The sequence below is a fragment of the Crocodylus porosus genome, unplaced genomic scaffold (genome assembly GCF_001723895.1).
Source record: "Crocodylus porosus isolate Cpor-Errol unplaced genomic scaffold, CroPor_comp1, whole genome shotgun sequence".
Lineage (NCBI taxonomy): Eukaryota > Metazoa > Chordata > Crocodylia > Crocodylidae > Crocodylus > Crocodylus porosus.
In genome coordinates, this window is record NW_017728918.1 from 55,491,680 (window position 1) to 55,503,713 (window position 12,034).

The window sequence follows — 12,034 nt, forward strand, 5'->3', positions numbered from 1 at the left end:
CCCCAGTATTATTTCCTGCCATGGCGGGGGGGTCGGACTAGATGATCTACTCAGGTCCCTTCCAACCCTAGAAACTATGAAACTATGAAATCTACACAAACCTAGCAGTCCATAAGGCTATCGTAGTTAAGGTATACCATTTACTATAGCCAACAGTACATAAGGAAGCAATTTGGCTAGACCCAGCATCCAGCTACTTTGGACTCCCAAGCCCAGGGATGGACAAAATATGGCTTGCCAACTGACTGGATCCAGCCCATGGCTGCCCCCCTGCAGCACTCTGCATGGAGCTGAGCCCCACCCACTCCTACTGGGGCAACCTGCGCCTGCCAGCCTGGGCCCCGCCCAGCATATTCAGCTTCTGGCAGGGCTGTTCCTGGTGTTGCTTTGCTCCCTTTGCCTCCAGCAGGAACTGCCTGGCTGAAGCTCCCCCCTGCCCACCTGCCCAGAGTGGTGCAGCAGGGGCAGGAATGGGAGGAGGTGGCACCACTGGAGGTGAGGGGACCAAAGCAGCACTTAGCCAGCTGCAGCCCCACCAGAAGCTGATTTGCGCTGGTCAGACCCTGGGCCAGTGTGGCTGTTCTACTCCCCTTGCCTCCAAATACAGCTCCTCCTCCTCCTCCTGCCTTTGCTGCACTACTCTGTGCATGGGGGAGCTTCAGCCAGGCAGCTGACTCCAGCTTTTGGCTGCCTTCTACCCACTCTGCCCACCCAGCATAATGATCAGCCACCTGCAGGTGGGTGGAGTGGGTAGAAGCTGGAAGCAGAGCCCCACACACTGGGGCAGGAGCTGCCCAGCTAAAGCTACCTTCCTGCCTACCCAGAGTAGCACAGCTGGGGCAGCAGCAGGAGGAGGTGCTGCTGGTGGAGGCGTGGGGAACAGCTCCAGGAGAGCTTGGCTGCACTGCTGTCTACTTCCCCTTTATGAATGTTAATTCAGCCACTGGGGTAGCTCAGACACTGGTCTGTTCAGAAATATGAGAAAATAATCTTAGTGAAAGTTTGTGTCCCCCCTCAATTGCTTATCCTGGAGCACCACTGGCTGTTACTGTTACTCTAGCAAGCTACAGTAACTTTTTCACATAAAGGCTTCATTGTTTCCAGTGCAGCTGTTAAAGTGCATTCACATTCCAGTAGGTCTCCCAAGCAGCAGCAGGACTTCAGTGAGGGAACTGAATAGATTGACAGCCACTGAGAAGGGACAGAAATAGTTTCTTCCTAAAACTTTAATGGAAACTGCCTTTGCTTTTTTTATTCCTATGAATAAACTGCTTAGAACTGCCTGGTCGCATATACACATGCATATTCATGTAATACAATAAACTCCAGTACTTATCACACTGGGGCTTATTGCTCCCAGGTGCTGCATTTACACATGCACATGGGACTGCAACACTTTGAGCCAACTTGGAGCAGCCCCAGCTGGCAGAAAGCCTGAGGATGTCAGCCTGCCAGCCCAGGGCTGCTCTGACATAGCTCAATGTGCTGTGGAGGGGCTACCTGGGCACAAGGGTGCTCCAATGCAAGGCTAGCTAAAACTGAAGCATCCTCATGTCCCAGCCAGCTGGGGCAACTTCTACATGTGTGGTACTGTGGAGTAAAAAACTCCACAGCAGGATAGTACTTGTATTCATCTTGCTGTGGAGTTAGTTAATTTATCCCAGCCTAATAGGGGTGCACTTATAGATTTTGTAATATTTGTGTAATATTTGTGTAATATATTTGCACAGCTAATTAATCTACTGTGCAGTAAACATTTCACCTAGATGTGCCCCTGAGTATCAGGAAAAGTCAGGTGTTAGGAGGAGGAACATATGGGATGGTGACACTCCACAAAATGATCTTATTCAAGTTCTTTTGAGAGTGGGGCAGATGACGTGGGGGAAAGCAGTAACATGACTAAGGAAGGGGCAACCAGGGCATCAGTTCTGGGCACTGACTGAGGGAAGGCACAAAAATAGTAGCTGCTGCAATTACTGTTCTGGCTGCCACACCACTGCCAGCAGCCTCGCTGCAGCTACTGCCACTTGAGCTGCCTGCACCCAGGGTACAGAACTACTGGGTTATGCCCCAAGGGAGTGGTACCTTTAAATATTTGTTAGAGGGATAAATCTGGAGATGTCTCTGTAAGCTAGAAAACATACATGTATACAGTACATCCATATACCAGACAGAATGTATGTGTGCATGTGGATATATACTTGAAATGTATCTATACAGCTGAATAAAGTAGAAGGGGAGATAAAACTGTTTATGAAGCTGTATTTACATGTATACACATGGGTACTATGTACACACATTCAAACTGCCACTAAGGGCCTGCTCCAGCTCAATCTTTCATTGACCTTAGCGCAGGGGTGGGCAAAATATAGCCTGTGGGTTGGATCCAGCTACCTTGGGAATCCAGCCTGCAGCAGGTCCCTCAGCCTCACTCGGTGTGTGTGTGGGGGGGGGAAGGAGGGGCTGCCTGGGCTGTGGTGCATGTGAACAGTCCTGCTGCCCTCAGGCAAGCAGTGGGCTGGGGTGGTGCAGTGACCAGACTCAGCTTCCCAGCAACCCCAGTGACAGTGGCTTCTTCTGACTGCTGTTGCCAGTGTTATCACCACTGCTGGACGCAGTCCCACAACCCAGGCACCCTGGCCTGTCCACCCCACATCCACTGCTGGGAGTGCTGGACACAACGGGCAGGTGGGCAGGGTCTCCATGGAGACTGGCCTGGGACCCCTGCGGACAGGACACACTCAGTTGGGCAGATGGGATGGGGTCACAGGTGAGTGGAGAGTGGTATCCAGGAGAGGGATGGGTGGGCAGAGGCAGCGCCCAACTGGCCCACTCACCCATCCCACTCCTAGACGCTGCTCCCTGCCCACCTGTGGCCCCATGCCATCCACCTAGCCAAGTGCACCCTGTACACTGGGTTTCCAGACCAGTCTCCATGGAGACCCTGCCCACCCACCTGCTTCCGCACCCCACTGTGCCAGGAAGGGTCAGCAACCCCTCCCAGCTGCACCCAGTCAGCACTTCCCCACACTGTGCTGGGTCAACACCACCCCCCTGGCACACTGGGTCAGGTCAGTACCACCCTACTTCCTGCCCCACTCCCCTCCCACTCAGCCCTGCAACAGCTCACCAAAACTCCCTGAATAACTGCCCAGCCCTGCCTCAGTGGGTTTCTCTATATATCTTAAATGCACACTTCCCTCTCCATTTTTGGCTCATGGCTTGGTCATTTTTTTCTTCATTTACTGCATACCTCATTTGTTTGGCCTTCTGACATCTGATTTATCCATGCCAATAGTCTAACATGTTGCCTTTAGATTATATTTCTTTCCTGCTGCTGTGACATCATTTATCTCTGTTAATTGTCATTTTTCCCCATCTTTCAGTAACCCTGTAGGACCAATATGACACTCACACCAGCTTGTGGAAATGTTACTCTATCCAAGGATCTCTGGGGAAGGCAGATGCAGAATAAGGTAAAACAAAACAATGAAATGCTCTTAAGAGTGATCTATAGCTAGAGGTTTTACTGACATGGCTCTGCAAATTAGGAGTGTGAGAGAATCATCCCCTGGCTGACCCAGCTATGCAGACAAAAACATTGTTATACCAGCAAAAGAATTCTTTTATCAATATAGTTTATTTTGCTAATTGTGCTATACTGGCAAAAGGAGTGTTTTGCCCCTATAAACTCAAACGCAAGGATATTTGTCTTATAGGTGTATACAAGCTGTCAGACAGCCCCTCTTTCCACTTAAGAAATTAAAACAAACACATATTGTAACTTTTTCAAATGGAATTTAAAAAAGATTGTACAAAATGTTGTATAATAAGATCTATGGACATAGGCAAGAGATAACAAAAACAATGAAGAGGATATATATGGTAGGGTCGATTTGCACCTTTTAGGAAAACTAAATTAGAGATGTACATAGCACAAGATTTTGTAAGCTGGAACTCACTTCCTCAGATTCTGTAAAAGAACATACATAAGAATTTCTACAGAAGTGTACAGAATGGAGTGATTTGAATACAAAAGACAGGAAGAGAAGAGGAAAAAGTGGAGGGATGGGGCAAACAAGCAAAGAACCCACAGAAATTAAAGGGGCACAAAAGTTAATATAATGAGATAAGAATCCATAGTCCCTATTTATATTATGCTTAGTACAATGTGGGGGCACAGCAGACATCTGTGTTCACTGCAAGGCCTGTCTGTGTTCCCACATCAGTACAGCCTACATCATCACTGGACCAAATAACCTGGATTCTAACATTCACAGTTCATTCACCTGCAATTCTATCAATGTCATATACGCCATCACGTGCCTACGCTACCCTTTAGCTGCCTACATTGGACATTTGGGGCAACCCCTATGGGTAAGAATGAATGTTCATCAATCTAATGTCATCTCCAAAACAGTACAAAAGCCTGTGGCAAAACACTTTAATCTTCCTGGACATTCAATCGTTAAAATCTGAGTGGGTGTTCTTGGGCAGCAAATCTTTAAAAACTAGGGCTGACAAACTATTAAAAAAACTAATCATAATTAATTGCGAGATTAAAAAAATAGTTGCAGTTAATCACAATTTTATTTGCACAATTAAACAATAGTCAGCACTCCACCACCCAGCAGCCCTGAGCCCATGTGCCCTGTGGCTCCTCTCTATCACCACCACCAAGAGCACACAGCCCCAGCAGAAGTGGACCCGCCAGAACCTGCATGGACAGCCCCAACCCCAGTCCACCCCATGCCTGCTCCTGACAAACCTGCTCATGCTGATCAGCAGCAGCAAACAGGCAGAAGCTGCTGCTCAGCATGAAGGAAAAGCAGTCCCTTGCTGCTGCCAGGCCCTTCTTGCTGCAGCTGCCCAGAGCCTGCACCCAGGCTGCCCCGTGGCTCCTCTGCAGAGTCACCTCTGCCCTGCTGGGCAGCCCAGAAGCAGCAGTGACAGCAGCAGAGAGGAGCCACAGGGTAGCTTAGGCACAGGCTGTGGGCGACTGCAGCAAGAAGGGCCTGGCAGTGGTGAGCGGGAGGGCCGCTTTTCCCTGGTGCCAAGTTGCAGCTTCTGCCCAGGCACAATTTGAATGGGAAATTGTGGAACAAGAAATCATCCACAGACTGGATTGACTTAAATATGGTTTAAACAAGGACTATGGATTCTTTTCCCATTACCTATATTAGCTTTTGTGACCTCTTTGTTCCTATGGATTCTTTGCTTGTTTTCCTCTCCCAGCACTGCCCCCTCACCCTCCCTCTTCTCTCCCTTCCTTCCTTCCAGCCTTTTCTATTCAAATCACTCTCTCCATTCTATATGCTATTCTGAGGAGCATCTCCCTTCATAGCAGCAGATAAGCTGAGTGCCAGCTCATGACAGTTCATTTATTTATTTATGTTTATCTAGTTAGTCTATAAGGTTCAAATTTACCTTGCCTGATGCTTGAATTTACACTAACATGGCTACCTATATCTCTCTGAGAAATGTATATGTAATAACAAATGTGAAGATAATTTTTTTTCCTGAAATACAAATATTCATAGTTACAGAAAAATAATAATCTAGTCACTCTGCTGCCTTGCGAGCAGTAAATGCTCAGTATTTTCCCCTATGACAATTGACGATGATGCAAGCTCTTAAAGCTAGTAATCAACAAATTTGGGTTTAGAATCTGCTGGGCTAGTGAAGGAAAAGCTAATATGCAAACACAGAGTAAATCTATATGGCAAGTCCCAATCTGACTTTACTCCTCCTCCATTTTACAGCTGCAAGAGATACAGCAAGGAGATATTCAGAGCAGAATTTTAGCCTTTATGTATGTAGTTTTTAAGTCCAGGTACAGATATAGATAGGTTCTAATCCCACTTTCCTTGTGTACCCAGGGCTATAGTTTTCCTTCTGCAAACATTTGCTGTTCACCTTCATGGAACTTATTAAACCACTGCTGTTTTCTTTTAAAATGTTACAAAAGCATTTAAGAGATGTAGTAAACCTAAAACACTAATTTACATTGATTTCATTAATACTTGAGAGTCTGCTACTTATCAATGAGGTGTTAATGTATCCAAGGTAAGTCCTCTCACTAGGCAGTGGGGCCATTTAGAGTAATTATGTTATTGCTTGAATACTCTTATTGACTTCACTGGGATTGTTTGAGGTGAAGGATACTAATCTGTTGTGTGTGATGATCCATAGGAGTTATAACAGTCCCCAGCAAGGGGCTTTTTAACTCAAAATGTAACCACTCCTATTTTTCACTGGGACCTTGACCATCACAATTTACTCTGTACTTTGTAGCTTTTAGTTATAAAACTACAAAGCATTTTCAGGGAAAAGCTGAATCCTCAGGTTTTTAGCTGAGGTTGCTCTTTAATGTATGAAAAATATATAGGCCTGAGATTATTATTCCTAATGTCAGCTAAATTGCTTTTCTAGTCCTTTAATCCAAGGCATTAGAGTGGCTAGCCTTCTTCTTCCCCACTTAATATGTCACAAACACTTTTCTTTGTGCTAGTACAATATTTTTAAAGTCTATGCATGTAAAAAGAATCTGTTATTAGTAAATTTTAGCATTAGTTATTATTTAATTATTGACAACAGATATCCAGATGAATTCAGAAATGGAAACTTTACTATATAAGGGACAAAGGCTCAAGTTTTTCTTGACTGTATATAAAGAAAGCATTATAGCTGCAGTTTCATGGGTGATTCCTATGATGTCAAAATGATATAACCTTGATTCTCCAGTAGATTTTGTACTAGAAATGAACAAGGACCAACAGAGGCTTATTTAAATGATGGATGAAGTTGAAGTTAGCTCTTGCTACCCCAATCATACCCTTCATGATTAACTGTCTTGTGTAATTAGCAGTGGAGAACTTGGCAATTACCAAAGGATGTGGGATAAAAATTCGTAAGTTTTTTAAAGGATCTCTGTGAAAAGACATATTAAATTCCTCAAGGAAATGCTGAATAAATGTGCAAAATAACATTGCTCTGACAGAGCCTTTACCCCATGCTGCAGCTATTATAAAATGCTCCAGTACATGGAGGAGACCACAGTGTTCACTATTTAACCTGAAAAAATTGCCTTTTCCTGATAAGCATTAGTTGGATATTAAGGGTCACATCCTACCCACTGATAAGGGGCATAGTGGCATTATCACTTTTCTCTCTCCCCACATCTCTGCCCTATACAGATTCTCAGTGACTTTCATGTGCTGCACCCCAAAAAACATTTTCTGTGAGGATGATCCTCCATACTACACAAAGCAAACTGATCACAGTTTCCATGGTACAATTCAGTTTCATAATCATGTACCAAGAAAGCAACACAGTAATTGAAGCATGTAAATGGATTCCAGCAAAAGGGCAGATATTGAACAGGAAACTGTTTGACGTAGTTACTGGCTGAGGTTGCTCACCTGGCAGCTTTGCTCTTTTGATTAGGACTGCCTTAAGATCCTTTGTTTTTCACCAGTCAGCCATAGCTGTACTATGTAGTTTGGGCTTTGACTCAGAGAATTAAAAGTCCAAGGACAGTGTAGAATGGATGCAATTCATTAGGTGGATGTTAAGTTCTCTTTACACACAGAGTAATGAGTGCAAGATCAAGCCTACCAAGGCCACTTGTGGCTGCATTTCAGCACCTTTGCAAATAAACAGCACTGCTATAACTCAGTAGAGCCGCCAGGTGGCCCTGCATTCAATGATTGCCTATAGTCTTTTCCTACGCAAAGAAGACAGTGCAGCTTTCAATGCAAAACCAGACAGATCACAGGAAAAAGGAGTGTGCATAAGAAAATACTCTTCCAGCATCTGGGAAGTAATCATTGGCTGGTTTACCCAAGCAAATATTTAAAATATTATTAAACATTTTATATATGAATAAGTAATAGTGTGGTGAGGTCTAAGGGATATGTATTAGGAGGAATTTGGGATGGCTGAATTACACAGGACTGACAAAGGCAGAATTATGCAGGTCACATCAAAGACGTTTCAGTTTCGTCTGAGGTGGATTTGGGGTGGTATGCATAGCTCACTCACTGCTTTAATGCTCTTGCATAATTCAGCCACCCAAAATTCATGCCAATAAAAGCCATATACCACACCACATTAGAGACAACTTTTAGAGGAGTTTTTTTAGACCTTCACTGGAACTTTGTGTTGTCCTTGGGCATGCCTTTACTGTAGTGTTAGCTTGAGTTCTCTTTGCTGATTTTGAATTAGCTTAGCACAAGTCAGAGTAAAGAACTGCAAAATAGCACTGGACCTGCACAGAAGGATTGGAGTATCAGGAATGAGTAGCAGTATTACTATACTGCATGCCAAGAGCACTCAAGTTTCAGCCAAGCTCCCACAATAGACCAGCTAGTTTGAGTTAAGAGTACTACATAACATGAGCTGAAGATTTTTGCATTTCGACAAAGAGTCAGGTCACAGATGACATTTGAGTTACCATAAGCTAACACTGCAGTGGAACAAGCCCTTAGTTACCCATAGGTTTCCCCCTAAATCACCTCTACACCAGTATATTTGAATGACCTAAAATAACTTTTTTATATAACAGTTCAACCATCCTGAAGCCTAAAAACTCTGGATCTCTTTAGAGAAAAAAGGAGTTCTGTACCCCATTGACAAGCTATGAATCACTTCTTTTTAATGTCCCAAGACTCCATGTTTGTCATAGCTATTAAGGACCAGATTTACCTATGCACATCAACTATTTTGTACTGGTATAATGCTATAAAGTTGCCATAAATCCAATTTAGCCAGCTAAACTGTAAAAAAGCTTTCAATCTACCAGCTAAGAACATAGCAGCCAGGGTATATTGGAGCAGGATAGGAAATATCTGAGCCAGTTCTGATGTGACATTAGCATCTTGATCTCCAGTGATCCCTAGCTAAATAAAAGCACCTTGAGGGGTAGCACTAGCCAGGAGAACCGAGGCTATTCTAAGTAGGAGCTAAAATACCTCCTGGTTTTTCCCAGCCCTCTTTACCCCTATATCATTTCTGGTCCTATGCTAGGCAGAGGTCATTTCTAACTCCAGTCCATAACATGCAAATGCAAGTGGATCTCAAAATCCAATTTCCCATTGCAATCTGGGATACATAGAATAGTGGTTTTCAATTTCTCTAACTCATATTATTGACACTGACAGGGAAGCAGGTGTGTACCCTACCCAAGTGAGACTAAACTGCTGTGTAGTCAGTCACCCTTCTTACTTCGCCCTAGGACCATCCGTCAGAACAAAGATGCCCTCACTTGATGACCATGATCTCTGCGTACATGTTATGAACCTTTCTTGGCCAAGGAATCTTCCTTCTGCCTTGCTCCCTTCCCCTGTTCTTCTCTAGCTATTGAGCATTTCAAGCAACAAAATTCCAGTCTTGTTGAGCAGTACACCTGGTAGGAAAAGGGAGCTGGCAGAGGTCCCTGTTTCTAGCAGGTCAATAAAATCTAGTATCATCACCTGAATCCAAAAAGATGAACAGGATAAACTGTACTCATTCAAGAAGCTTTGCTAAATCCAGCTAAAGAACTGGTATCAAGCTTACTTGTAGGGTAATATGAAGTAGATAATATGCTAAAATATTCTTTTAAAGTAAAACAACCAAGTGTATTACCTGGTTGGGATCCTGAAGTCGACATTGCTGCCAAATTTATAAGCCACCTGTAAAGCTGTGGAGCCCACCACTCTCTGGATAACTCCTCGGGAGGCAGCTTTATCTATCTGGAACTGAGAAATCAGGTCATAACCTACAAAAACCAAACATACACATTCAGAATTTTCATTTGACCACTGAAGATCACAAAGCTGAATGTAGCCTGATCACTTCTAAAAACCAGTCTTTTAACTTGTAAAATGAAGTTTCTACTTGCCTGGCAAGTCATCTTGGCCAATCCTGATTGTTGGGCAAAGATTGGTCTTTTGGTTAGAAGCAAAAGTGACTGGAAATCCTGCAAAAAAGAGAAAACTTGTAATCCTTTTTCATCACACTGCCTGAAATTCAACTTGAGATCTGTGGCCTAAAAGGACAGCATCTGCTAATAACGGTTTTCAAATTTAATAATATCACTTGACTTGGTTTACTTTTACATTTTTTCTTAAATCTTTAATGTATAAAGATGCTGTAATTCTTCCTGCTCCAACTCTACTTTTGAGAAGCAGCTGTCCCAGCAAAAAGAAGCTTGTGATTTATGGAGGCACTGGTTCATAAACTCTGGTGGTTTAGGCAAACTTAAATAAATGCTAGTTAGCTGAATCTACATCATCCCTAATTTAGAGCAAACTCAGACAAACTTTATGCCAGCTAAGGTAGCTGTTGAGAAGTGATGTTATTGGCATCCCTTCCTCCCTCCTTGATATTCCAGGTATTCCCAACCTCATCTTTGCCATGTTTGATCACATAACAAGCCCTGGGGAAGCATTGGGTGGGGGCCAGAGGGACTTACGGGCTCTTTTTATGAACATGAACAAGCGCATAAAGAAATTCTCTTGGGAAGCTAAACACAGAGCTCAGTTTTTAAAATACTATCTGTATAAAGGCATCACTGAAAGAAACCACAGCCCCCAATCTTAAAGATGGAAAGCAGAAAAATAAACATTTACTCAAAATCATTTAAGAGTTTTGCCCAAGCCCAGCACCAAGGCAATCTGGAAAATTTTAGTAGATTCTGGATAGGGAAGAAAGGGGTGTACAAGTTGGAAGGACATGCCTTCCCAGCCTACAGAGAGCCTCTTGTATTCTGCAAGGACTCAACCATAAAAGTGAGTTTCCTTCTCACAGCATAGACGTAAAGGAAATGGTGAGTTAACATTTTACACCTTAGAAATAGCCTTATTCTATATTATTTAAACAGATATATGGCTGACATCCAGTCATTTATCCTTCATGCCCTGCTAATAGAGTGGACCTAGTGTTCTGCCATATCTACCAGAAGAACATCTAACTAGAGGTGCAGAAGAACGCATTCCATACCTACCATCTATTTCCAGACTATGATCCTAACGTTAGAAATGTACTTATACCCTACTCTGTTTAGAAAGCAGGAAGATAAACCAGAATGACTGGGAAACCATGGAAAGAAATAAAGTGTAAAACCTAACTGATAACCCAAAATAACAGTCTCTTTCTCACATACGCATTTATTTAGTTCCATAATTAAATGAAGTTAGTAACTAAGTACAGAGTAAACTGTGATGGTCAAGGTCCCAGTGAAATACAATACAGATATAGGCTATACTCTTACTTGTTTGATGCTGAACGGTAGCTGACACCAAAGACCCCAGAAAACTACATATGTACAAGAAAGCTGGAAGTTGCCTGTAAAAAAAATTAAACATGAATTTACAGTTCCTGATAGATTCTATGATCAATTTTCATCTCAAGGTCATGCACATTAAATACATAAAACATGAATTAGAAATTTACTAGCACAGTTGGCAAGAAAACCTTTTTAGAGCAAAGCTTTTTATCTTTGTCAGTGCAACAAAATATGTCTATGATGTTGTCTCAGTTTCCATATCCTACATATAAAACTGTCAAGAAAATAAAAATAGAGAAGACAGCTGGTAAAAACAATTTTAAATGCTCTCATTTGTTAACTACTAATCTCTTACAAGTGTCCCTTGTTCTCTTACCAGTTGCTTTTCATTTTCTCTGCTGGTTTTCTTCAGCTCTCTCATGTGAGTATTTGGGGAGTATACTTATGCCCTGTGATCTCCTGTCAATAGCCCCATCAAAGAAAACAGGAAAAGATGAAGGCTGTGTTCTTTCTCCCTGTGCAGGGCTCCAAGAGAGAATGAGGGTCAGGCTGCTGGGACTGTTTTAATTCTGAGGAGAAAAGGAGGTGGGGTCTAGACAGACATCTGTGCCTTGATGGGGTTGAGGGCGGATCTCATGAACTAGCTGGGATATAAAAAAGCCAACGAGAGCAGAGAAAAGGCTGCAGTATGCCAGTCTCAGGGTAGGGACATATAAAGTCAAGAATATGATTTAAACAATACCACCCATCCAGGAATAGGGTCTG

At 43.1% G+C, this 12,034-nt stretch overlaps 1 protein-coding gene across 1 annotated transcript in view; it reads right to left on the reverse strand.

Moving 5' to 3' along the window:
* The window catches only part of COL9A1 (collagen type IX alpha 1 chain), an 89,777-nt gene extending 78,030 nt beyond the window's left edge, over positions 1 to 11,747 (reverse strand). The window contains exons 1-4 of the mRNA XM_019538155.1: positions 11,646 to 11,747; positions 11,255 to 11,328; positions 9,884 to 9,961; positions 9,628 to 9,760 (exon numbers count right to left, since the gene is read on the reverse strand). Coding sequence (XP_019393700.1) covers positions 9,628 to 9,760; positions 9,884 to 9,961; positions 11,255 to 11,328; positions 11,646 to 11,659 — 299 coding nt within the window. The 5' untranslated portion in view covers positions 11,660 to 11,747. The remainder of the gene's footprint in view (positions 1 to 9,627; positions 9,761 to 9,883; positions 9,962 to 11,254; positions 11,329 to 11,645) is intronic.
* Between the last annotated feature and the right edge of the window lie 287 nt (positions 11,748 to 12,034).